This window comes from Ziziphus jujuba, chromosome 9 (genome assembly GCF_031755915.1).
Source record: "Ziziphus jujuba cultivar Dongzao chromosome 9, ASM3175591v1".
NCBI classification, from domain to species: Eukaryota; Viridiplantae; Streptophyta; class Magnoliopsida; order Rosales; family Rhamnaceae; genus Ziziphus; species Ziziphus jujuba.
In genome coordinates, this window is record NC_083387.1 from 7,505,784 (window position 1) to 7,532,690 (window position 26,907).

A 26,907-nucleotide genomic window follows, 5' to 3' on the forward strand; every position below is an offset into this window, starting at 1 on the left:
TTTAGACTCATCAAGTCCACGCATATCTAGTGAAGCATTCATTTCATTGTTTGCTAAACGTTCAAATATTAAGGAGAAAAAAAAAAAAAAATCCCTTTAGGATGGTTTTATGTCTTTGATTGCCTTTGTTACTTGTTCCTTTTTTTTTTTTTATCGATTAAATATTTCACTTTATAGTTGACCATAAATAATTCAAGACTCAGTGATAAAATATCTCAGTTTTATAAAAATGGAAATTCCTTTTTTTTTTTGTCCCTTTTGATGTTTCTGAACTGAAAAGTTTGCTTGCAGTTGTATTGCAATGGTTAGAAACTCAACCTAAATGTTAGTGTTAAATATCACCAGTGTACAGTGATTAAATACTTTCAAAATTTAGTGATAATTAGTCATTTGTTTAGAGCAGTATTCTAAGATGTGATACTCTTTAGGAAGAAACCTCTAGTGCGGATATTTACCCCCAAAAAAAAAAAAAAAAAAAAGACCTCTAGCGCGGATTTCTCATTGAACAAATACTCTTTAGAAATAAACCTGACTCTGCACGTTGAGGCAGAATACCATGTACACATATTTGCAGAACAAAAACCAGTTATACATAAAAAAAAAATATATATATATATATATAAAATTGTATTTCATGACTTATAAAAAGGCAGTATCACTTTTACAAAGTAACTAAACCAACTCCAGTTTTGACTACTGACTTCATATGTTCTCAGCTGCGGTTCCAAGTAAACAAGATGAAGGACTAAAGCTAGATGATGATTATCCACTGGTGAGTGTACCATTCCCTGGTTACTCCTTATACTACGTGTAACTATATATTCATATGGTACATAATTTCTTTTTTCAAAAAATAAATAAATAAATAAATAATCCCGGATGAAAGATCTCATTGATTTCTGATGAGAATAGAATCTTTGGCCTTGCTATTCAAAGATTTGTCTCAGATGCTTCTTGGTCTAGTTTTAAACTTTTAGAGAATGCCTCTGCATAAGTTCAATGGTTACATATATCCGTAGAAAGACTTCAGTTTCCCACACTGGAAAACTGAAGTTGATTGATGCATACCTCTGATGCCCACAGGTAGTCACTTGCCTTGCGAGGAATTAAATAGATATGAGTCTGCATTTTCAATCACATTAGGAATTAGCAGTTCCCTTTTTTCCAACGTAAATAGCAGAACTAACCTGCTTTATTAATACTTATCGTGGTGTCCGATAGTATGACTACAGGCACTCAAATACAATCAATAAAACCATAAGAAAATGAAGACGTAAAAAAGGAAGTTAATGCTATTTCAATTCAAACAGAATATGATATGATTGACATTTCGAAAGGAACTGTTTAAATGCTAATGGAATATAGCATGGTTTGCTAAATATACTAAGTCTCATTCATTAACATGACATAATATAATTAACGCAAATTGTAATCTTTGATTCTCCATTTTGAAAGATATGGTGATGGTCCTAAATCAAGAACAGAACGATAATAACTTCAACACAGTTTTATGAGAAGTGCCATGGGATTATAACATATATAGCGTCTTTCCTTCAATATTTTTTAATTTTTTTTTCTTAATCCGACCTTAGACACGAAGACTGATGTAAGAAAACATTTTTGTTTATTTATTATCATTATTTTTTTATGAAAAGGAACATTTTAGTTTTTACAGAGTAATTAATGTTATGCGAGGCCACCTTGACGCTTTCCTTTGTGTTAAATATCAAGGTTCGAAAGTCCACAGCCAGTCAACCCCAAAACTCAAAACTCAAAACTCAAGTCCTTTTGTCGCAAGCAATTCCAGTCCAATCCGGAAGTTAGAAAGGGCAGCATAATACAAGCCCAGAAAGATTCCCGACTGTATTTGCACATAAAATTGATAAACAACAAAGTTTAAACAAAATGCTGACCAAATAACTTGGGGATCTGGAGACAAAAAACTAAAAGAAGAGATCTTTGCACAACAGCTTTACGGTCAAAAACCGTAATGCAGATTTCTCAGTGAAGAAATACTCTTTTGGAACAAATCTGACTCTGAACATTTAAGGCAGATTACCACTTAAAATACACATATTTACAGAATAAGAACCGTTTATACACAGGAAAAAAGAAAAAGAGAAGAAACAATTTGTATTTCAATCAAGGCTGTATCTGTTTTACAATGTAACTAAACTAACTCCAACGTTTGACCCCAGCCCAAAAAAAAAAAAAAAACAGAAAAACACCTCCATCTTTGACTACCGACTTCAAATGTTCACCACTTTGACACCAAGTAAAACAAGATACACAAGATGTTTATCCAACGGTACCATGTCCTATATATCTCCTGATAATACCCGAAAAAACAAGAAAAGAACTTCTGCTAATCAGTTTTAGTATTTGCAGAACAACCTATATTCATATAGTACACAATTTCTTTGTCATAGATAAAGAATGGGTGAAAGATCTCATTGATTTCTGATGAGACTAGAACCTTCACCCTTAATATCTTCAGAGTTGTCTGATAACAACTGCTCTCTAACACAGTCTACGAGTCGAGATGCTTCCTGGTCTTGTTTTAGAGAATGCCTCCGCAAGCTCTGTTGAACTTTAAAATTTACATATATCCCAAGAAAACATCCAATCTCACACACTGGAAAACGGAAGAGAATGATGCATACCTCAGACGCCCATAGGCAGTCACTTGCCTTCCGAGGAATTATATGGATATGAGTCTGCATTTTCAGTCACATAAGGAGTTAGCATATGCTTCACTTTTTTCCGATGTAACTAGCAGCAAGTAACCTGTGCTTGTTAAAACTTATTGTGTATTACTACAGTCACTCAAATGCAAACCATAAAAACCATTAGAAAATCAAATGAAAATTGCAACAACTCACGTGGAATATAACTTGGCCAGCAGCTTCGCCATTGTTAACTAACAAGTTGAATGAATCTGCATGATATATTTGAAAAGGATAAAACATTATGATTTTAGCCATCCAAAATTTTCAAATTACTTCAAATGTACAAAAGCATGTTTAACCTTTAGAAAATTTCAAAGACCTTTATTACCACAACTCATCTAACAAGATCACAAATAGGTTATAATTCATTGGATAAGTTAGCCACATGACTCAACAGCTGACTGGTTGAACAGGATACACGCTTTCCATTGCTGGAAAGGCATCATATTTGAGATTTAACCTTTTGCTTCAGAATCAAGAAATTTTTACCTTAACAAACAAGAGAGGATAAAAAAGAAAAGGAAGTTTGAATAGCTGTAGGGGGAAAAGGGAAAAAATTAAGAAAAAAGTAAAAGTAAAAGAAAAAGTAGAATAAAGTAAGAAACAAAGCTACATTTTCAATAAAGTAACTCAAAATTGGAAAGTAAAAACATAGTGCACCAAAGTAAACTATGACTTTCATGACTGCAATCAATATTTATATTGTCATAATATAAGCAAGTGTTTTATTGCACAAATTCTAAATTAGCATAAAAGGCAAATAAATCATAACATCACATGGGGATAGGTAGACACATCTAAATGCTTGAGATGAGAATACGCAAACAAATTAACTTAGTTTACCAGTTTGTGCTTGTTCAAATTGATGTTAAATACCAAATTGGCATGCAAATTTTTTTGATAACACACTTAACGCATTGTTTTTTTAATTAGTTCTTCCAGTGCTGCATTTCCAACCATTTTACTGTCAAAATAGAAATCCCATAGCTAAAAAAACGTTTCAAACAATTCAAACTTCATAGCAAGACAATCAAGTAGACAACCAAAAATGAGAACTAAAACACACCAATGAGACAACATAATCATTGAAGACATACCAGAACCAGTAGCTTTCATGATTGCACTGCTGATAAAAGGAACTTTTGAACACATTGCAGCTACCACCTGCAAATCAAAACAATTAGGAGGCATTCAACATATTCTAATTGTTCAATTATCTAACAATGGGAAAAAATTAAAAAAATTAAAAAAATAAAAAGAAAAATAAAAATAAAAAAACCTATACTGTCCCTTCTCACAGAAAATTCAGTTTCAAAGAACTTCGCAAATGGGTGTGCACAAAAGATTCACATCTACTAATAATAGCATAAATCCCAATGATGAAATAGTTAAACCACAGAAGTTAGCAATACCCATGTGTCAAAATGTCTATATCAGACAATTCATGTAGGAATTTTGTACGTTCCTTGCAAATTGATTGTGTCTATTGGAGATTACTTACAGAAGGAGGTGTCTCTTGCAATGAAGAAAAATGAGATTTTGGGATGATAAGAGAATGCCTGCAAGACGAAAGTATATATACACTCAATAATTTAAATTGAATAAAATAATGGTAAGAAATAAAAAACAAAACCATGTAAAATTGTCCTAAATAATATCTAACACATTGCTATTTTAAGATTTCTCTCAAAAGTTGTAAGGCTGGAAATTAAATCAACACTGACACTAGCACCAATAAAAGGGATGTCACATACAGGTGCAAGGAAAATGCATTTTATCAGCAAGCAAAGTATCTGACTCTAAGCAAATGATATCCTTGTAAGAACCCTTTGCCAATTCCAAAGTACAATAAGCAAACTGTCTGCTTGAAATGAAGTTTCAAGACCTCAAGGCCCAAAGAGACTTGAGGCCCCACAATTTTTTTATTTTTTATTTTTATCTTTTGTAATAGTACATTTCAAACACACTAGCATTAATATTTTATGTATACGTGTCTATGAGTGTATCCTTGGTGGTAGATTTAATAAAAGAATTAGAATAGTTTCTTGCATAAATGATACCTTACCCACGACTCAAAGGATTTTTATCCAGTATGCATAGGCACATATCATCTTCATAAAGCTGTAAGCATCAAAAAAATAGGACGTGAATAAAAAAGTTCTATCAATAAAGGCAAAAATTCATATCAAGTGAGAGTTATACCTATAAATATTTTAAAAATAACATAAGCGGCATTTGAATGTGTTTGTAAGGGCTATTTAAAAGATAATAATAATAATAATAATAATAATAATAATAATAAAGAATTATATTACTTTGCTTTTGCTTTATAATCAACTGTCGAAAAAACATAGAAAATTATTTGGGATGGGTACTGACGGTAATGGAATTTTTACAAAGCAGGAGCAGTCATGTTACTAAGTTCTGGTGATAAAGCATTGGTTGTTTTATCGGTGGAGGATTGAAAATGACAAATTAATGGGACATAATATAGGTGCTTGCATTGTCTGTAGTACAAACAAAGTTAGAGGCAACAACAACAATAATCTGGGAAGTGGAAATGGTAACGAGGTGATGATGGGGGTAATACAGGACAGTCTTGAGAAATCTTAGATGAGAGTGGTTGAATGGGACTAAAGATTCAATACATGATATATAGTTCCCAAAAAAAACCAAGAACAATAAAGTAAATTGTTTTTGTTATGTAACTTTCTGCTGATAAAAGCAGGAAAAATAGAAAACAGATTGGCACTTCCAGAAATCAGAAATGCAATGAAAGGGAACTGAATTGAACTTATATTAGGTTATTAACTGAATCGCAAGTCTTTTGTAAATTATCTAACATGTCTTCTCATCATCTATAATATCTCTCTAAACTATAGTTTCTTTCAGTTCAATGTCTTCCAAATTACACGATAAGCAACCCATCTCTTTTCCCATCGAAACACCAAAATCTTGCAACTCGAACTTCTTCTATCCATGTTTTCAAAATCTAATGCATACTAAAGAAGCATTCTAAAGAAATTCAGCCAATTTCCTCCCATTACCGAGCAAACAAAAGAAAACCTGCCATTCTGCTGTTTCACTCGTTTGGTTAGAAAGAGAATAATAATCAATTCTTCATACTAATACATAAGAAAAATGGGTTTCTCCAATGAGATTCTCAATAAGATGCAACAGTCGATGTAAGAACTCAGTGAGCTACCAACGGTTACAGATTACTATTACTTGTTAATACAACCTCGAAATGTGGTGTTAAAAACGAACAAGCACTATTAAAGTCAATAAAAGTGGGCAGCAAAAAATGCAATGTTAGAAAATTTGCAGTTTGCCTAATTATTTAAGCTACATTCTTGCGGTTGCTCTCTTCCAAATTTCATGATTCAACAATCTCCCGGATATCCTATTCCTATCATTCTTCTTTTTTAGGCCTAAACAGACTTAAAACTCGAATATGTTTTTCACTTCCTCCAGAAGTTTCTCATCAACCAATCAAAACAAACTTTTGAAAAATAAAATAACAAAACAAAAACTTTGAAAAAATAAAATAACCTTGAAAGCGGGTAACTCGCCGCCTATAATCTTGCAGAAAACGCAGTCATTTTGCCGATTGCTGTGGTGCTGATGATTAGAAGTAGAAGCACAATCCGAAGTCGAAACCGGTAAGGGCCGGACTGAAACCGGACGAGAATCAAGTGGACGGAGATGAGAACAGAGAATGGCGAGTCTGCGAGCCTCCATCTTCAGGCAAAAACGGCGACTTTTGTGACGGAGACTATGACAGAGACAGTTGCAGTGGCATAGCAGCATATCACCATGTTTTTCACGCTTTTCTTCCTCAACGAGGAAGAGGAAGAGAGCTCTGATTCTAAAACCGAAAAGTTTTTTGAAAACCGAGAAAACAAGTGGCAACAGAATAAAAACCAAACTGGTCTTCTTGTTTGTTTTCTAAAACAGAATTAAAAAAAAAAATATATATATATATATATACCAAAATTAATAAATAACTAGCTGTGCAGTTCGGAGAAAATACAGGGCGGTGGTTGGTATTCTTATCCACATGAGCTTTCCCCTCCTGTTAGACACAGATTTCTTTCGAAGCAGTGGGACTCTCTGGGATTTTTATTTTTATTTTTTTTTCTTTTTCTCTTTTATTTCGTTAAAGCATATCTCATATCAACGAACACGAATTTATCATTTAAATTTTTTTTTTTGAACAAATATTTTATCAAAAATAAAAATAAAAAAACTTTGAACAAATGTCTTCCCCAACGCGTATCATATTTCAAAGAAGCAGTCGTAGGGATCCAAAACGCACTGCAAGAAGGCCTTAGGCGGTCCATAGTATTTGTAATTTTAGCCCAACCCAACTAGGTTCTCGAACCCATAAAACAAAAATCTGTACAACCATGGGCCAAGACCTTCCCTTGGATGAATCACATGGGTCATGTATCACATAATCCAAAACTCTCCACTTTATACACGTTAAAATTTTATTAGAATAATATGAAAATATATAATATACTCACCTTATAAAGAAATTATCCATTCTTCATATTCTTTCTATTTTCAAATCAAAACCTTTCAATTCTTCCTTAACTTGGCATTTCAAAGTTGTTCTAACCAAATCATGTAAATATAAAAAAGTTTTTTTTTTTTTTTTTTGGGAGTACACATTACGATGCCCATAAATTTAGTATGATCATATTTTGACTTAATTTTACATGTCTTCTTTTTCTTTTATGTGATTAAAGCATATTTGAATGTTATTTATGATTGATTAGTCGTTTATGGATGCATCCCTAGGCTGTTTATGATCATCATTAATTTGCTAAAAGAGTCGCTGGGCCAATCATGATTCAAGACTGATAACAGTGGTGGATCGTCAAGGGTGATGGGGGAAAAAAAAAAAGATTATAGACAATTAGACATTAACATGGTCGGATACATAAAAAGAAGAAAATTACCTTACTTTACTACGCTCTTTCGCCATCTAAATACTCGATGTTCATCCTAGCCCAGGAGAGTTTGGTCAAATGTTCAAAAAATAAAAAATAAAAAATAAAAAATCTCAAGTTCCATACTTTAGACCATTTTCTTTTTCTCTTTTTATGATCTAATTAGCAGCTGTGCTATTGTTGACAGATGGGATACAGATACCTAATATTCAAAAAGAGTTCTATTTCAAACCACCCCTAAAGATATGTTGACTGAAGATGTGTAGCGCTAGAATCTTATAATGACCACAATCTAGTTGAAGCTAGCCATGCCTATCAATTACGTTTTTGGCTAATCGCCCATAAAATAAAATTATTGCATAAATTTTATAAATAAATAAAAAACAAATATATATATATATATATATATACACGTAAAGCATAATAACAATGGCCAACTCTTTATGAGGCAAAAATCCAGGATTTAAGAGACAACCTTTCAATAAACCTACCTACGAGGCAACTTTATGTATATTTAACAAACCAAATCATTCTAGATAGGTGGACCCAAAAATATAAAATAAAAGAGACATTCTAGATAGGCTAAAAAATATTTGTAATGGACGTTTTATAAACGAAAAACTCATTACTTAAATTCAAAAGAAAAAAAAAAAATCAATGTTTAAATTTTGAATATTTTATCATTATTTTTCTTCAAACTATTCATCATACTTAATATTGACTTTTGCGATCTCCACTAAACGAATAGAGTTTACCCACCTAAAGAATTGGGAATCTCTAATGGCTTCTGTAATCCATGAATCAATTTGGACTCTTTTATCCGATTGGTGCTTTGGTTCATCGTTTTATTCAAACGCAGAGATGCACAATTATTCATCATGGTTAAAAGGATTTCTACTTTCACGGTATTTTTGGACATAATCAAATAGCAACTTTACTGTAATTTTTTCCAACGATAAAATTAGGTTTGACTACTCCAATTGAAGACAACAGAAGGATATATTATAATATCTTCAGCAGTTTGATGTTTGAGAAGGATTTGGAATTTTTCCCTTGGAGAGGTGTTTGGTTGAACAGAAAGACCACCTGAAAAAATAAAAAAAGTCCACCACCGCCCGTTATTAAAATTTGAACACTGCCTGCTCCACACGGTTTCTAGTAGAGGACTATCCCACGCAAACATACTTTCCTTCACACTCACTTCATTTACAGCTTTGTCCAATTACTTTTCTACCACCAAACTTCGTAATTTTTGACAACACTAAGGACTTCTCACTCAATTCACATTCACAAAATTACGTTCACATCAATTAAATTTAAATTCATCAAATCCCTCAACTACGCCACGACGGCCATAATTCCCTGCAGAAAATCTAAGATTTCGCCACGTAATACGAAGCAGACCAGATTGAAACGTGTCAGCATCAGATTTGAGAAGGGCTTTATTGTAATTTTGGAGCAAAATTCTGACCCGCTTTCTCTCTTTGAAACCTTCTTCAGCAAGGCTCCTCCCTCGTATTTAGTGTTGAAAAACTCTCGGGTCGCAAATGCCCGCTTTCTCAATAAAAGAAGAAGTGTGTGCCAAATCGGAAACAGAGTATTATCTCTCCCAAACTCACGGATCAACCTCTCACCTGACCGCCATGGACGACGACGAAGATCATCATCACCGCCATGATAATAACAACAACAATAGTACTTGTCAAATCCCTTCTTTGGATTTTCAGAGTCTTAAAGTGATCTCTGCTCTGGGCCGCGGAGCCAAAGGAGTTGTGTTTCTTGTGAAGGACGAAAAGCGTGATGAAACTGTAGCTCTCAAGGTAATCTCTAAGGCCTTGATCGAGAAGAAAGCCAAAGCTGTTGATGGCCAAGGAAATGAGTATAGGAGGGTTTGTTTCGAACAACAAGTACTACGTCGTTTTCAGCATCCGCTTTTCCCGAAATTGCGCGGCGTTTTGAACACGGAGAAGCTCGTTGGATACGCTATGGATTACTGCCCTGGCCGCGATCTTAGTTCTCTTAGAAAGAGACAGACTGAGAAAATGTTTTCCGACGATGTCATCAGGTGAGTTCGTGAAAAGATCCAATTTCTTATGCTTCTTTTTTTATTTCTTAATTCTTTCTTGATTCCATTGCTGTTTGGTTGCTCGGAAAATTAAAGAAAATTTTGGTCATAATGTGAATCAATTTTTTTTAATTTCTTTTTTTTTTTCTAGATTTTATGCAGCGGAATTGGTTCTTGCATTAGAATATCTGCATAAGTTGGGGATAGTTTACAGAGATTTGAAGCCAGAGAACATCATGATCCAACAAAACGGCCACATCATGATCGTCGATTTCGATCTCTCCACAAAACTCTCCGCCAGACTCTCTCCCAAGAAGACTCAGTCCGATCGAGTTTCCAAATCCGTGTCGTTGAAGAAGAAAAAGCAACGGTTCCCATCGTTCCATTGCTTCTGCAACTCAGGCATTTCGCCTGACGATTCGGCCGCCGCCACCGCTCCCGAACCACCAGTGGACTCCGTGAAAACCTATTCGGACTCGTCGGAGAAGTCAAATTCCTTCGTCGGAACAGAGGAGTACGTGGCACCTGAGATCGTTTCCGGCGACGGCCACGATTTCGCCGTTGATTGGTGGTCCCTCGGGGTTGTTCTATACGAAATGCTGTACGGACACACGCCATTCAGAGGCAGTAACAGGAAGGAAACGTTTTACCGGATTCTAACGAAGTCGCCGGAGCTGACGGGAGAAACGACGCCGTTGAGGGACTTGATCAGGAAGCTTCTGGAAAAAGATCCAACACGGAGAATCGAAGTGGATGAAATCAAGGGCCATGATTTCTTCGCATGTGTCGACTGGGATTCGATAACGCAAATCTCAAGGCCGCCGTATATTCCCGATCATGCAAACGAGTGGAGAGAAGAAAAGGAAATTGATGTGGAATCGGTTATCCGTGGCATATTCGGTGGCGGTGAAAATGAAAATAATAAAGGAGAAAAAGATGATAATAATAATAATGATAACAATAATGTAGTTGCCAAGGTGTGGGTCGAAGGTCTGAATCCCAAACCCAGTGAAGAGGATAAATTTCGTGAATTTTAACAAAATTCTTTCTCAATATTCTTTTTTTTTTCTTTTTTTTCTTTTTTTCTAATGAACCTAAGCCATGTATTAAATATATATATATATATATGTATAAAATAACGTCGCCTCTTATAACAAGTTTCCCAACTTGATCTTTTTTAAATCTAACATGGTTTATGTTCCATTTAACATGTGATTCATTTGGCACTTATTTTTGTATCTGTTTTTCTGTATGAGTGATTTGTTTATGTTTCATAGAAATGTCAAGTATAAATTAAGAATTATAGAGGGGTATCTTGGACCTCGTGGTGTATTTAGTACTAAAAAGTATGGTCTTCTGTCTTTATTTTAATTTTTATTGTTTATTATTATGTTTTGTGGTAATGAAAGTGTAGTTCGTTTGGTACCAACAACAATTGAGGTTTTTTTTTTTTTTTTTTTGGGTGAATACCAACAACAATGAGGTTGTTGGTGAAATGGGCAGTTCGAAGTATTTATTTATTTTTATAATATGTGATTACGGGAACTGCGTAGTCCCTTATCATTGAGCCACATATTCACAACTATAAGTGATAGTTAAAAGATGGGAAATTTAAGGCTATTTATAATAATAATATGAATAGAGGGCTAAGATTTTATATCGTAAATGGAGAACCATTCGGTGTGAGCAGCGGGCCCACAGTACAGGTGAACACCGAACACATTGAATAAAATGGGAAAAATATTAAAAAAATAATAATAAAATAAAAGTCTGATAGTCTATATAAACAGACTACTTCTAAATACAAGAAAGCCAACGAAAAAAGTTGAAAAATGGCTGGTGTGGGATTGGCACAAAGAATCAGACCCCGACTGCAAGAGACCCGATTTGGCTGTCTCTGTAAATATAACCAAGAAAAAGAAAATGGAGAAAAAGCACCAAATCTGTTTTGTAGCTAAATGAAAAAGCACCAAATCTTGTAGTTGGTAAAGATCCAATATTGCAGTAACAGCAACCAAAGTGTTACCACTCGCAATTTGGTGTTGGTAGGCTTGCAAGTGCAGCACATGTAAAATTGTATACCAGTTAATAATAAGTTCACGTACATCTACTTTATTAAGTGCATTTTTAACTTATTCTATAGGACCAACTACATTTTACACATGGATTACATTTTTTTGTAATTGGAGTGTGACTTTGGCATTTTATATTATTTTTTGCAGTGGAAATTGGATGGGATTCCAACTTGGGTGCTGGAAATGAATTGAGGTAGATAGACCTCACGATTCGCTTATTTATTGTCATCCAACTTCAAACAGGTCGTGCCAAGTGACGTCCCAAATTATAAAAGGCCATTTTGAAAAGCACTCTTTGCTGATGCTGTTGAGAATGAATTTAATTTTTTTTTGGGTACTACTGGTCAATTAGCCAATGACGCAACTTTGGTTTGGAAAAAGTCTCCCCTCAATTTATATATATGTAGAAAAGCGTGCACTTCATTTCTTGTCTTCCACACAATATTGCTTGATGCTTTGGTCCCCTAAAACATAAACTCTTTGTTTTGACTTATTTGCCATCTTATTTAATTTTGATATGGGAATACACCCAAGATCAAGACAAGAAAGTAGCTATACATGATCTTCGCAAGTAGTAACAGGATGATAAGACCTTGTTTGGACGCAATACACTTATGGGCATTATACAATATTTTCTAGATGATAAATGGCAATCGTTCTATATTGAAATGAGATTTATATGTATACAATCAAATTAAAATATAGAATTCTTCAATTAGTCATCATGATCTTTGTTTATTCCACTAAATTGATTAAGTTCTAATTCCTTTTGAAGATAATTTAATGGTAAAATCACTACATTTTCTAATAAGTATTCGGAGTTTGAATAACCTCATCAAAACATACACAAATAGGAATTTAGGGTGTTATCATCCAAAAACAGATATTCATTTTTCAGGTGATGGGCATTGGGCACTGGTGGGGTCCTTATTACATCCACTGAGGGGTTACAGGTGAAGGAGAGTAAGGATCGGTAAAGCAAAATTACTATATATTCAATGTTGAATTGACAAATGAAACCTATACTTTTCGGCTGTATAAGGGATAAATGACCCACACTGAAACTAGACATTTCATATGGATATTCAATGTTCCACTTCTGATGTATACAGTTTATTGTATAGCTGTTCAATTAAACAAAAATGTACCATATTCGCACAAAAAAAATGGTACTACTGACAAATTTATATCGTAGATATTACTTTTTGTTTATAGGGTCTGCCTAAATTTTTGATCTTTTGCTGCAACACACCATTAAATCCTCTTTCAATTATTACAAGAAAGAAGAAAACTAAAAAAAACACCAAGAGCCGTACAGATATTATAAATGCAAGCAGGAATCACCGTCCACACTAGTGAAAAATGTGAGAAGCATGAGAATTAGGGTGGTGAAACACTTGGTGTCAGTGATAGTAAAATACCAAAGACAACAATTTTTTATGCTTTTGGTTTTTGTTGTATAATTGTATTCTTCAATCTCTTGTTTATTTTTTCCTTTTTTTTTTTTTTTGTTTTTTTGTTCAAATAAATGAAAAGATGTAGTTGCTTACTATAAATAGGATTAGAGCTAATGTGATGAAATATCATAATTTAGATATGGTTATTTTTGAGCTAATGACATATGAGAGGGCATAAAGTGGGAATCATATATCTCCAAATATATCTTAGATATCAAATATAAAGGGATGTGACTCTACTTTTGGATTTGATGCTACGCATCAGCACATGGTTTAAACTTCAGTGTTCTGTAATCACATCCTTATTATTAATACAGTAAGGGGAGTAGATATACCTGACTTTTAATCAATCAATTCAAATATATATATATATATATATATGTATATATACATATATTAATTTTAAGACGCAGGCAGTCTGCATTATAATTCAATATGATGACAATTTTTGAAAAATTATTGTCAATATTTGTCTATGTATGATAGTATTGATGATGATTTTTTAAAAAACTATCGTTAATATTGAAATCTGAATGATAAAAACGTATATATATTCATATCATAAATAGATTATATATATATATGTATCACTTTTTTTTTTCCTTTTCTCTCTCTCTCTCTCTCTCTCTCTCTCTCTCTCTCTCTCTCTCTATATATATATATATATATATATATGCTATGACCCATAGGTATAAAAAAATGTAATATCATCTACCAAAAACAAATATTACTTATTTAAAATCATGGGAAAATGTCATTAACTTCCAATAGATTTTGACATAATGATAAGCAGTCATCATTTAATTGTCTAATCTCCTCGACTGAGATTCGAAATTTATTTACAATAATAATAAAAAAAGAAGAAGATAAATTTCCGAACTGCAAAGACGTCTATAATTTTTTTATTTTTTTATTTTTTTTGAACTTGCATAGATGCCTATAATGAACTTCAAAATTTATTTTGATTTTTGCTGAACATGTTCATTATTCACTGGTCTAACACAATCAATAATGCAATTCTCAATGAGTCCCGACTATTATCACATGACTTATTTCATTTATTACATATTATCTTCACCTTGTAAACATAAATGTTTACCTATATTAATAAATACAAAGAGAGTTCATAATATTGGGCATGGCTGTCTGTTATTTTCTGTATGCTTTAACAATTACGAGCAAATATATCAAGTTTTATTTAGATAAAATAAATAAATAAAGTTTATTAGAGACATCTATGAAATTATTCCTTCACAACACCAGACTTACTTCCTAGTTCCTACCATTCCCAACTCATTAAAATTCTTCCACATAATAAATTGATTTAACACAAAAATTTGAACGATATATTAATGATATGATTGATATCAATATCCAGAAGGACGACCATATGTAAACCACTTGTACTATAATTTCTGAAAAATGTCAAGAAATGCAAAAAATGGTAGCGCAGAGTTACTGGCGCTGATTACAATGGCAAGAAAATTGAAACCTATAATGATCAAATGACTTTTAATATTGACATTGGTGCCAATGGTTAAAATATCAATTTCAGTTGTCACATTTGACATAAAAGATATTAATTTCACTTTCACGGCATTGTCTGTGTATTTTGTGTATATCTACAGCGCTGTTCATTCTTTGATTATGCTCATCAACAATTGATTCCTTTTATGACTTTTACGTTGATTTACTTAATTTACCCAAAAAAAAGATTTGATCTACTTTAAATTTTAACACATGTTCAACAATAATAATCAACTTCTCAAACAATAGGTGGAAATTAATTAGAGCAAGTTATGCAAATAGACAAAAGCATAGATTTGATCTAGTTCGTCTATTAATCAAAATTTGAAAAATTCTGGTTCCTCAGGTATCACAGAGAAGAAAAGAAATGCTGTCATTTTGCCTTTTGCCATAAAATTTTAATAGGAATTTTGCTAAGCTTTCTTTATTGAAAAATTTCCCACCAGGATTCCTGGAGTTGTCACGTGCTTTAGAAGAAACGCAGAAAATAAAGTCCTATGCGGCTATTTATCTCGTTACAGCAATAAAAGAAAGGCCAACAGTAGGGAAATCCTAACCACTGGCTGGACACATATCGATTATTATTAAAGGCAGGATTTGATAGTCACCACTGTAAAATAAATTAAGAGATTTACACCAAAAAAAAAAAAAAAACCCCAAAAAATGAAGAGATTCGTATCATAGAGTAGCTGAGGGAAAATTTTCATAAGCAACCAACTGTAAACGTTATTGACCCTGAAATCCATTGGCGAATTATATTTTCTTTCCAAATATCACCACTAATTTCAAGCGCAATCCAATACCCTCAACTCTTTTGGTTTACAATTTCTCCAATTTTCTCTTCACCATAGAATTCTCATAAGACAGTGACCAAATGGTTCACCAAAGTCAGCTCCCTTAACTCTTTTGGTTTGCCATTCTCCAAATTTATCTTCACCATAGAATTCTCATAAGACAGTGACCAAATGATTCACCAAAGTCAGCTCAGTTGTTGTGAGTAACATCGAATTTAACCATTTTCCATATAATTCCCATACAAAATGGCATAAGCAATAAACGCATTCCATGGATTGAACGCATCAAATATAGTTAGTACGTAGTGAAAGGGAAAAAAAAAAAAAAAAAAAAGATCGACAACCATTTAATCCAAAATTAAAAACGACAGCAAAATTTTGAATCTATCTTCAAATGCGCTGAAACTACTAAAGACGGTGGGAATGTAAACAAGCAAATTAATTAAACAAGGCAAGCACAAATTTAGTTCTCACTCATCCTCCTGGCTACGCAACCTGGCCAGTTTGTTGGTAACAACAACATCCAACTGTGCTGCACGCTCAACAATCTCCTTTCTCTTCTTGGTTGAAACATTATGTGCTATCTCAGCACAGTAAGTCCTAAAACAACCGTGAAAAGGGTAAGCAATAAATGGTGCGTAACTTAAAAGATGAAAAGAAAAATATAAAATTTACATGGTATTTTTACCTGTTGTGCATCATTAAAAGTTCCAGTTCCTTGATGTTATGCACAACAAATTTCTTAAATCCATTTGGGAGATAGTGTCGAGTCTTCTTGTCTGAGCCATAACCAATATTGGGCATCAGAGTACATCCTTTAAACTTCCTCCTCACACGGGAATCAATACCCTTGGGCCTGCGCCAGTTTGTCTAGATCCAACAACAACATGCATTTATACAATACAAAAATTAGGACATTAGAAATCCCAGAAACCAATAGAGTACTTCATATATGCCTAATGCAGCAACAAAACATTAACATACTTTTAAACTGTTCTTGATATTCTATAGCAAAATGTGGCAAGATTAAAATACTATTTATAAGGATATATCATTAAGTCTTTCCAAACAGGTCAATTGTTACCCTGGAAAGTTAAAACTTGCATCACAAATAAACAGAGCATTATTGACCCAAACCCCAGAGAACAGCCTCAACAACTGTCTAAGCAAGCTTCCAGGAACTTATCCTGAAATAAACATACCTTCACAGATATCTTGCGGTCACTTTGGGGCCTTTTGAACTGCTTGACACGCTTCTTCACTATCTTCTTGCTAAGCAGAGGAACAGCCATTTTTCTGAGACCCAAAAAAATAAATAAATAAATAACTCAAAGTATCAAAAGTTTCCTTGTCAACGCATCGATAAAATTTAGCTAGGTACTAACATAAGTATATAACCAACAAAATTTAAAAAATAAAAAATAAATAAATAAATAAATAAAAGGAAAATGAAAAAGGTAGAAGCTACGCGAAAGTTTTCTACCTAAATTACCAACAAAAACTACTAAAATACAGTTAATCCAACTGCCTATGGACAAATAACAAATTAACGAAGTCCACATTGACTTATATCCTATGAGTAACACAGATTCGTTTAACAACTTCAAAGGATCCAACAAATCAAGCATCACGCCATCTATTCCAATTAAGAAAAACACCTATTTTGTACCCACTTTCTAACATAGAGATTATGCCCCAAAATTATAAAGTAAATAAATAAATAAATAAATAAAACACCAACTAATAATCCAAGCTGTTGGTATTGTTTTGAAAAAAAACAGAAAAAAAGAAAAGAAAATGGAAAGAGTAAGAAATAAAAAATCTCCAACATTTGATAAACTTTTAACAACTACATAAACTGACTACTTGTCACTGCTTTAGAAGTGTGTGTTTCTACAACGCCATTCATTATTTTACTATCCAAATCAATCACTGGTTCCTTCTTTGTGTTTATATATATACACACATTTTTTTTATTTTTTATTTTTATTTTTTGACAAGTAGGATTAGGACTTTTCTTAAATTTTAACAAATTTTATGGGTTACTGAGTTGGATTGAGAACTCTGAAACATTTTACATGGCAAAAATCTTCACGGAAACAAATCTAATACTGCCATATTTCATGATCGAGAAAGTAACCAAGAAAGATTTTTTAGAGTCCATATTCTCTTTCAATTCTTTGAGAAGTAATTTTACACAGCGAAGTGAATATAATCTAAAGCACAGAATATTCAATTCCAAGCATGGTAATGGTAACAGACATTGAGGTTCAAAGATGAGGGTTCGCAAACCTGCTCGCAGCTACGACGGTCCAGTGAATCCCAACGAGAGCCGGTTTTGGAGGACAAAGGAAAGCAGGCTAGGGTTTCTGAGTACATTATATATCGTAAGGAGTAAGAATCAACTGTCTCGCGCCACACCGAATGATAAGCGAATCAAGGGGAGCTGACTAGCCCTTTTTCTTCGGCCCACACTTTATGGGCTCTTTCTTGCAATTAGGCCCAAACTAAACTATGTTCAAAATTTTTTTTTTATTTTATTTTATAATATTTGTTTGAGATATAAAGGGGAAAAATTTAAAATAATAAGGGAAATAGGAAAATTAAAAACGAACATAAGATGATGAAAAATCAAAAAGTTTTTTCTAGAGTAAATTTTGAATTTTTTTAATGGTAATTGGGTAAATTTTGAATGTATATAGCTGTAGCAAAATCTTTTTTCACTTCCAATATCTGTAGAGTGCATACGTCAATTAATCTATGATAGCGGATGCAAGTTCTATTTTTTAGACTTATATATTATACTTCTTCCGATTTCTTTTTCTTTGTGCTCTTTTTACCAACCCTCCTTTACCTTGTTCATCCTTTCACTTTCTTCAAGTTTTCTCCATTTGCAAATTAAAATGAGCTTCAAATTGCTGGCAAATAAGTGAGGGAAAAAAAAAAAAAAAAAAAAAAAAGAAGCTTCCAGATCTTCAAAAAGTAGTTATGTATTTCACTAAAAACATCTAAACTTTCGTATAAAGCTATACTCAATCTGTAGATCTTGAAATTTTTTTATGATACAATTTCTAACAAGAAAAATATAAGAAAAGGTTTGCCTATTGGGAGTGTCGTCCCAATTCCTTTCCTTCTTTTAATAATTTCCTTTTATTTTTTCATTTGTTTTTATAGTTTAAGGTTTGCGAAATTTAAAAATAAATAAAAACCATGTCAATCTATTATTGGCCCAATTGTTGGATTTCTAAGATAGTAGTACCAAAGAGTTTCTTTTAAAATATAAAGAACCGAACTCACTTTTCATATAAGCTTTTCTATATATTTTTTTATTTATTTTTCTACAAGTTTCTATGCATATATTAGTTGTAACTTTTACATTTCACTATCACTATTTTTTTTGTTTTTTACACATATGTATAAAAAATCATCGTTATGGTTATAACTAATATTAGAAATGGTGTTATTCCTTTTTTTTTTTTTTCTTTTAATCCATGAATGATAATTTTGGCACAAGTGTTTTTAAGATGTAGTATGTCTTATTTTTCTTCTTGTTGTGGCACTTCAGGTGGTGTTTGATCTTGTGACACGCTCTAGGTGACGGTTCTTGTGGTACTAAAGGTGATGCTTGTGCTCCCGATACAACTTCTATGGGCGTCACCATATCCCCCTTTCATAAAATGCTAGTGCCGGTGGCCCCAACTTTCCATTTCCATATAATATGATTTTTGGTTGTGCCCCTGGTTGTGCTCTTGCGTGCCGCCCCTACATTCCATTTCCATAAAAAGATCAGTCCTGCTAACCTCCACACCCCATTTCCATAATATACGATCTCTGTCATGGATGGGAATCTAGTAAAACGAGAAGGAAAATGAAAGAAAAATCATTATTGTAGCCAAAATTTTAATTTCAATAGTATCTGACAATGAGAAAATTTTTAATTTTAATCCATTTATGAAAAATATACTGTACATCTGAAATCCTCTTATCGTATGATAAATTGTTAAAATATCCACTAAATTTTAATTCTTATTAAAATTCAAAATATTATTAAATATACATGGTAAAAATATCCATATATCCACTATTAAATATATATATATATATATATATGGTAAAAAATATATATATTATTAAATTTACCATGGCAATCATGTGATAGGGAGTATTATGGTAAAGTTAATATTTTTTAAATTTTTATAGTTAAATTGATAAATATTAATTAAAAAAAAATATCATGAAATTTCAACAACAAATTCGATTTTTTTTTTATAAATTATCACTTTTTATGAGTTATTCATTACAGCATAAGATATATAAGTTGGAAATTGAAATTCTGAAGATAAAGGTATTTTGGATGAATATGCTTAAAAATGAAAATCTTTATTATTAATTTTTTTGTTTTTCTTTTCTTTTTATTATTATTATTATTTTCAAAATTGTTTCTCATCTCTAATTATATTATAAATGTTGTTTTTAGTGAATAATTATATTATAAATGGTTTGCATGCATAGGGATGGAGCCAGAATTATATAAATATCAAATAAAGCAAAAATAAATAAATAAATAAATATGCATAGGGATGGAGCCAGAATTATATAAATATCAAATAAAGCAAAAATAAATAAATAAATAAATTAAACTTTTTTGGTACATTTATATGTAATATATAACGTTTGAAACAATATGCAATAGTTACAATTAAACAAAAATCATAGATAAAAAAATAAAAATTAATATTTGTCATCAATATCATTGATGAATCTTACCAATAGGATCTATGTATATTTAGTTTTTAATAGTTAAAATTTATTAAATATAATCAATTATTATTTAACACATCAACAACAATACCACGGATGATATTCAGCATTGGTAACAAAAAGCAATGTTGTAGAAAAATTTACATATAAATAAAGTTCAATTTACTGGTGGATATGTAAACTTAATATGCGGTGTCCATGTGAACTTGGAAAGATTTTTGTTCCATTTTTGGATATGCTAGTATTGAAATTAATAAAGGTTCAAAACGTGTTGATATTTCTGACATACAAGTTACCCAAACGAAACAAACTATTTGTCTTTTTTCTTTTTTTCTTTTTTTTTTTTAAATCTAGAAATCCTTCTTAAGTTAATTTCATTTAACTCCAATGAAATTTGTAAATAGTATAAATTTTAGGGGTTGAGATGAAATATACGCATCCGCTTTTACCAATTCATGTCCCTTTTCAAACCTGCCATGCAAAAGATTTGCCACCTTGCCCCATGGTAAGGTAATTAATGTGAAATTTCTCAAAGAATCAAGCTGACCATCTACAGCTATTATTACAAGTTTCCGTGAGAGACTCAGACTGGCACTGTACATGAATTGGCCTCAATTCCATCTTCAACCCTTTACTATTTACCCAGCTGCAAATTATTATTCTCCAACTTGGATCCTTTATTCAACCTATTTCCTCTTTTAAAACCAAATTGATGGTAAGCTAACAAAATTTCTTGTTTCATCTCCATATATACGTACATATATATACATATATATATATATATTTGTATATATTTTATACCTACTCACAAATAAATAAGGCTATATCTATGTTGCTTTTTGCATAGAAAGTTGTTAATGTTATATATGTTGCTTGTACTTCTCCTTCTTGACCATTAATTGATTTTCATTTTCAATTTAAGAATTTTCAAATTTCATTAATTTGATACTTTTCTCCGTTCTTCTTCTCTCTATCTCTCAAAATTAGGAGCTTGAGATGAGTAGCGGGAATGATGAATTTGTGAATTGGAGAGGGGAAAAGGCAGATCCAAGAAGGGATGGTGGGATTAGAGCTGCTTCCATTGCATGCGGTTTGTATGCTAAGGATTTCTCTGTACTGTGGTCTGTTTTTGTTCGGTTTAATTCGTTTTTTAATTTTTTATTATTATTCTTTTTTTGGATCTGGGTTTTAATTTGTTCTTTTTGAGCTGTTTTCATCATAATTTGTCAAACAAGATAATTTATTCAGTTTTAAATTTTTGAATTCATAGTTCTTTCATTTTCGTTCACGTTTTTCTAATCACTCCAAATATTGATACTAGAGAGATATAATTGAGTGGCTAAAGTCATAGACGGATTTAGCTTAAAATATTGCACGGTTGACACCTATAAAGCTGATATCAGAGTAGAAGAATAAAATATCATTTTGTCAACAAACTACTTCTTTTTGTAATCAATCAAATCTTGGGGACATAAATTTTACATTTTTATTTTTTTTTTGGGAACAATTGGTGCTTCAGATTTGAGGCATGAACCCCAGATTGGCGGACACGGTTTATATTTCAGGGGAAAAAATGGAAGTACTAGTACTTTAATTTTATAATCTAACCTTTTCACTTAAAAGAGACAATTATGTAGACATAGAGGTTGGAGTTGCACAGTTGGTTACCACACAAACCTTTAGTAAATTTATGTAGACGACAATTAGTGTCTTCCACCTAAAGGTTAAATAGTAACTATAAGCTTTTGTTTACTCGGCTTTCATTTACATTTTATATGCAAATAAGAGGGTGATAGAAATATGTATAGTAAAAGGTTGCTAATCTACATAGTTAATTTTTTATTAGATTAATGCCTCATAGATACGTATAATTTCTTGTCGTGTGCAGTTGTGGAAGTATTGGAGAACATGGTTTTCTTATCCAATGCCTCAAACTTTGTTGCATACTTTCTCCAGTCTATGCATTACTCAGCTGCTAAATCAGCAAATATGGTCACCAACTTTATGGGGACCTCTTTTTTGCTTACCATAGTTGGAGGCTTTATTTGTGATTCTTTCATCACAAAATTCACAACCTTCATATCCTCTTGCGTAGTAGAGTTGCTGGTAAGACTTTTTCTCTACCAATTTGCAACATGATATCTAACAATTTAAGGGCATGAATGAATATATTACATTTATTTATATAGGGACTAATATTGCTGACAATCCAAGCTGATCACCCACATTTAAGACCAGCTATGAATTCAAGTCCTTCTAAGTCTCAAGAAGCCATCCTTTACACAGGCGTGTATGTCATGGCCACTGGTGTGGCTGGAATCAAGGCCTCCTTACCTACACATGGTGCTGATCAACTCGACTGCAGCAATCCCCGACTCATCACATCCTTCTTCAATTGGTTTTTCTTTTCGCTATGCACCGGAGGGTTGATATCAGCTACTGTGATGATGTGGGTTGAAGAAAACAAAGGATGGAATTGGAGTTTTAAAATTTCTATTGTAGCCTTGGTTTTGGCTCTTTGCATTTTCACAATGGGGACTCCAATTTATAGAAACAAACGTCCTAGTGGAAGTCCTTTAACAAGAATCTTTCAGGTCAGTATATAGTTAATTTCTTGTTCACTGATTATTAATTCTGTACCAGACCATTAATTAATTGTATGTGACTTTTTTTATTAACCAATTTTTATTTTTTTTTCGTCCCGTGGGGGTTGGGGCTTGAAGATTCTTGCTTCTGCTATTAAAAATAGGAATGCCTCACTACCAGAGAGACTAACAGAGCAAACTCCATCTCAACTAAATCCAAAAAGATATGAAAAATACCATTACCGGTATGTTTCTCTTTTGCTATTCCTTTTCATGTTGTCTTTAGTCAGAGATGATTATCGCTTGGCCTATTGTATTTGTAACTTTAGAGAATGGCTATAGAAGTGGTATGCAAAACTTTCATTACTCACTCTTATAATATCACACAGAACATCAATAAAACAATGTCGCTATTGCCTGCGCATGGTTGGTATGTTAAAGTATATAAACCAATATTTTAAATAAAGTGGTTTTTTAACATGTCCAACCTGACTAAAGAAATTCCAAAAAGCAATTATAACTTCTAAATCCATGCTAATTGCCTGAAATCCGGGGGGAATCACACACAAAAAATAAATAAAATAAAATAATGGGTAAAAAAGAACAATGAATAATGGTTTCTTATATCCATTTATTTATTACTTCTAGCTAGCATTAACATACAATTAAAATTCAAAATCTGCAGGTTCCTTGATAAAGCACTAATAAACACAGCCATTGATTCAGATGAGGTTGAGGAAACAAGAACTTTCCTTGCGCTGCTCCCCATATTTGCAAGCACAATCATGATGAACTGCTGCTTGGCTCAACTCCAGACATTCTCAGTCCAACAGGGGAACATCATGAATAGAAAAATCCACCATTTCCAAATTCCTACTCAATCATTATCAGTTTTACCCATCTCCATCATGCTTGCTTCAGTAGCGCTGTTCGATCGTCTGCTACGCACTCTAGGAAACATGAGTAAAACCTTCCGCCCACTCCGGCGTATTGGAGTGGGACTTGCCCTTGCGTCAGCCTCCATGGCCACGGCTGCTGTAGTCGAGTCGAAGCGACGGTGGGCTGCAGAGAACAATGTCACTCTTTCTGTGTTTTGGCTTGCGTGGCAATACCTGTTGTTGGGTATCTCTGACATGCTTACTCTGGGAGGAATGTTCGAGTTTTTCTACTCGGAGGCACCCCATAGCATGAGAAGCATGTCAACTGCACTGTCATGGTGTTCCACTTCCGTGGGCTACTTCCTTAGCTCTGTTCTGGTTGCCATAACCAATTCGGTGACTGGGAAATTTGGGCATGAATGGCTAGGAGGAAACAATTTGAACAAGTCTCGGTTGGATCTGTTTTATATGCTTCTTTGCATTCTTAATTTCCTGAATATTCTCAACTACATGTATTGGGCTAAGCGGTATTAGCTAATTAATTAAAAGTTCGTAATTCTTGCAGATAATGCATAAATATTGCACCAAAATAAATAAAATACCAACTCTCTTAATATTTATTTAATTTTGTTTTAATGTACTTTTAATATTTCGTTTGTCATTGAAACAAAATCTTGTTTGACGACTCAAGTCATTAAAGTAACAAATAAGAAAAAAAAAAAATAGATAACACGATGATAATATTAGATAAAGATATATATATATATATATATATTCAAAAACACTTATATTATGTCTGTTCAAACCAAAAAAAAAAAAAAAGGTTAATTCCATTTTAATAAGATGTAATAGCAGCAAACGTATAATTCAAAACTTAAAATCAATGACCAATACAGCTGAGGAGTTTGGTTGGACGAATGTGGACTGGCTTTGTGATGCGAAGTCGGTGGTAAACCAGCTTAATGATTCTTCAGAACCTTGTGAATGGGAGTCATGGGAATTAGTTAGCTTGCTCAAAGTTAAAAGAAATAAATGGAAAGTTTCCTGGACCTCAAGGCAAGCAAAAAAGTTGTAGCTAAATATGCCATCAGGGATAACAAATCTTTATTTTGTTCTACTGTTAACCTTTGTTCTTGTCCTGCCAATATTTTGGCCCAAATCCTTTCAGAAGAAACTGGAGCTTGTATATCGGGGTAATCGGTTTTCTGGATTCCCCTTTTTTTGTGCTTAATGCAGGTTTATTTACCAATAATAATAATAATAATTCTTTCCCACATGCGCTTCATCTCCCAATACATATATATATATTTATAGATATATATTATTTTCCCAAGAACATTAATTAAAATCCTTTCTCAATTTCATGGGGAAAGCATATTGTATATAGCAGGTGATTAGTATCGAGCAGTGTGATATGTTATCGTTAGACATTAACTATCATGAGTGGATAACTACCCTTAAAAATCACTCATTTGAATAATTAATTTTTTTTTTTTGTAATGACAATTTCCATATTATACATTAAGTTTAAAATTAATCAACATTTTATTATAACAATAATAATAATTCTTTAATTTTGTGAACATGGTTGGTAGAGGATTAGGTAGAAGATTCGAATATATATATATATTTAAAATGATATATCTCGTAAGAAAAAAGTTCTTAAAATATAATTCTTACTGATAAACAAACTGTTGAGTCAGATATAAAACTTTGGATGTCAAATTGAGGGGCCCTGGCTAAGTAGAAAGGAAACATGATCATTTCATTTTGTTTGTTTTATAGAAAAAAATATATCCTTTCAGAAATAATTCAATGATAAAGTTTTAATATTTTCTAAATAGAAATTTAAATTTAAGATTTTCCCGTCTCAGTATCAACAGATAAAGAATATGTTGGTATATCTTAGAGAAAATAGTAGATTAAATGCTTCAAAATAGTTTGATTGGTTTGGTATGTTTTTTGAAAGTGCTAAAAGAAAAACAAAAAAGAGTGGAAAGTCAACAATCTCCACAGCTGATATGGAAGAAAGTAATTTTTTTTTTCCTGGTAAATAAATGAGAGTTCGAAAGCTTGTTTGGGGATAACAAAGAGACATGAAGGTCAAAGGAAGAGTAAGACAAATTAGTGCCAAAAATTCAAACTTAGGGACTGGAGCAAATTGGTTGATATGTAACGCAAAAGAAACTAAATTTACGGTTGCAAGGAGTGGGTAGATATAAAGATGACTATAAATGCTTTTTAGAGTTGAAAGTTGTTGAAGAAAAAAATGAAAATTCAGTTAACTCCACAATCAAGAAATAATTAAAAAAACAAGATTACACCCAAAGGGTGGAGCAAGTGGTCAGTCCTGGTTCCCCATTATACCTTCTTGTAGGAGCTGTGGATTCAAGTTCCAGTAACCCTACTAAGCGACTTGGAGTGGATCCCGTGTGCCATCATACACTTTAGGGAGGGGAATGGGGGCAACCATGTGGTAGTAGGCTGTATAGTCTATGGATTCCTTGTCAGATTGTTTAACCATGACTACTAATAATTTATAATTCTCAATTTTCTAGACCGATGATATCTATAAAAAAAACTTATTTTTTATTCAAAAAAATAATAAAAAACAAGATTCTACATGTTATACCTTACAGGGACGTTTTTGTATACTACCATCTGTCATGTACTAAAAGATAAAAGATAAAAGAAATTTAAGAGAAAAAAAAAAACAAAAAAGAAAAATTTGACTTCCATGATGAAATTGGAAAACTAAATGAGTTCAATTACATGCCGAAAATTGAGAGAAAAATTATCAAAATGAATATTTAAATAAGGAAGGCATAATGATATTTAATTACTATTTACCTAAATTGTATTTATTACCCTGAATTTTCATAATATATATATTTTTTAATGTTGATATTGGATTCGATATGATTTCAAGCAAGATTTGTTCTGATTCGATTTCTATTGTCAATGACACTCTTTCTTCCCTTTTACGTAGCAGAATTCTAGGAAAAAATTTGCATATACATCGTACATAGAAATAGCGAATAAAGAAATGCGAAGGAAAAATAAACAACATGTGGCCGG

At 32.4% G+C, this 26,907-nt stretch overlaps 4 protein-coding genes across 7 annotated transcripts; 2 read left to right on the forward strand and 2 right to left on the reverse strand.

Moving 5' to 3' along the window:
- Nucleotides 1-2,109: 2,109 nt before the first annotated feature.
- On the reverse strand, nt 2,110-6,926 carry LOC107426558 (adenylylsulfatase HINT3). 2 transcript variants are annotated; one of them, XM_016036769.4, is made up of 7 exons: nt 6,282-6,917; nt 4,795-4,850; nt 4,231-4,288; nt 3,827-3,893; nt 2,883-2,938; nt 2,664-2,717; nt 2,110-2,582 (listed from the first exon to the last, which is right to left on the reverse strand). In XM_016036769.4, the coding sequence occupies exons 1-7, from the start codon at nt 6,537-6,539 to the stop codon at nt 2,451-2,453; spliced, it is 681 nt and encodes a 226-aa protein (XP_015892255.3). In that variant the 5' UTR covers nt 6,540-6,917; the 3' UTR covers nt 2,110-2,450. The 2 variants fall into 2 exon arrangements, with proteins under 2 accessions (XP_015892255.3, XP_048336490.2); XM_048480533.2 differs by having other exon boundaries at nt 2,110-2,717; nt 6,282-6,926.
- A 2,292-nt stretch (nt 6,927-9,218) lies between these two features.
- LOC107426805 (serine/threonine-protein kinase OXI1) lies at nt 9,219-10,918 on the forward strand. Its single transcript, XM_016037092.4, has 2 exons — nt 9,219-9,752; nt 9,904-10,918. The coding sequence occupies exons 1-2, from the start codon at nt 9,235-9,237 to the stop codon at nt 10,787-10,789; spliced, it is 1,404 nt and encodes a 467-aa protein (XP_015892578.3). The 5' UTR covers nt 9,219-9,234; the 3' UTR covers nt 10,790-10,918.
- Nucleotides 10,919-15,857: 4,939 nt separating this feature from the next.
- On the reverse strand, nt 15,858-18,044 carry LOC107426583 (large ribosomal subunit protein eL32z). Its single transcript, XM_016036805.4, has 4 exons — nt 17,898-18,044; nt 16,808-16,901; nt 16,294-16,475; nt 15,858-16,205 (listed from the first exon to the last, which is right to left on the reverse strand). Exons 2-4 carry the CDS (start codon nt 16,895-16,897, stop codon nt 16,076-16,078), a joined length of 402 nt encoding a protein of 133 aa, XP_015892291.1. The 5' UTR covers nt 16,898-16,901; nt 17,898-18,044; the 3' UTR covers nt 15,858-16,075.
- Nucleotides 18,045-20,787: 2,743 nt separating this feature from the next.
- On the forward strand, nt 20,788-24,449 carry LOC107426634 (protein NRT1/ PTR FAMILY 4.2). 3 transcript variants are annotated; one of them, XM_025077116.2, is made up of 6 exons: nt 20,788-21,081; nt 21,354-21,487; nt 22,255-22,472; nt 22,556-22,960; nt 23,090-23,196; nt 23,637-24,449. In XM_025077116.2, the coding sequence occupies exons 2-6, from the start codon at nt 21,424-21,426 to the stop codon at nt 24,361-24,363; spliced, it is 1,521 nt and encodes a 506-aa protein (XP_024932884.1). In that variant the 5' UTR covers nt 20,788-21,081; nt 21,354-21,423; the 3' UTR covers nt 24,364-24,449. The 3 variants fall into 3 exon arrangements, with proteins under 3 accessions (XP_024932884.1, XP_015892353.1, XP_024932885.1); XM_016036867.3 differs by having other exon boundaries at nt 20,789-21,081; nt 21,354-21,456; XM_025077117.3 differs by lacking the exon at nt 20,788-21,081 and adding an exon at nt 21,133-21,241.
- Nucleotides 24,450-26,907: the final 2,458 nt, after the last annotated feature.

Bases quoted from the DNA above. Each gene is read 5' to 3' on its own strand.
- LOC107426805 (XM_016037092.4), top strand. From the start codon at position 9,235: ATGCCCGCTTTCTCAATAAAAGAAGAAGTGTGTGCCAAATCGGAAACA. The intron at 9,753-9,903 runs GTGAGTTCGTGA...TTTTTTTTCTAG, and splicing joins TTTTCCGACGATGTCATCAG to ATTTTATGCAGCGGAATTGG.
- LOC107426558 (XM_048480533.2), bottom strand. From the start codon at position 6,539: ATGCTGCTATGCCACTGCAACTGTCTCTGTCATAGTCTCCGTCACAAA. The intron at 3,894-4,230 runs GTAAGTAATCTC...TTTGATTTGCAG, and splicing joins TGCAAGAGACACCTCCTTCT to GTGGTAGCTGCAATGTGTTC. The intron at 2,939-3,826 runs GTATGTCTTCAA...TATATCATGCAG, and splicing joins CATGAAAGCTACTGGTTCTG to ATTCATTCAACTTGTTAGTT.
- LOC107426634 (XM_016036867.3), top strand. The intron at 21,457-22,254 runs GTTTGTATGCTA...TGTCGTGTGCAG, and splicing joins AGCTGCTTCCATTGCATGCG to TTGTGGAAGTATTGGAGAAC. The intron at 23,197-23,636 runs GTATGTTTCTCT...CAAAATCTGCAG, and splicing joins TATGAAAAATACCATTACCG to GTTCCTTGATAAAGCACTAA.
- LOC107426583 (XM_016036805.4), bottom strand. From the start codon at position 16,897: ATGGCTGTTCCTCTGCTTAGCAAGAAGATAGTGAAGAAGCGTGTCAAG. The intron at 16,476-16,807 runs GTATGTTTATTT...TGTTGGATCTAG, and splicing joins ACCGCAAGATATCTGTGAAG to ACAAACTGGCGCAGGCCCAA. The intron at 16,206-16,293 runs GTAAAAATACCA...CGGTTGTTTTAG, and splicing joins CTTTTAATGATGCACAACAG to GACTTACTGTGCTGAGATAG.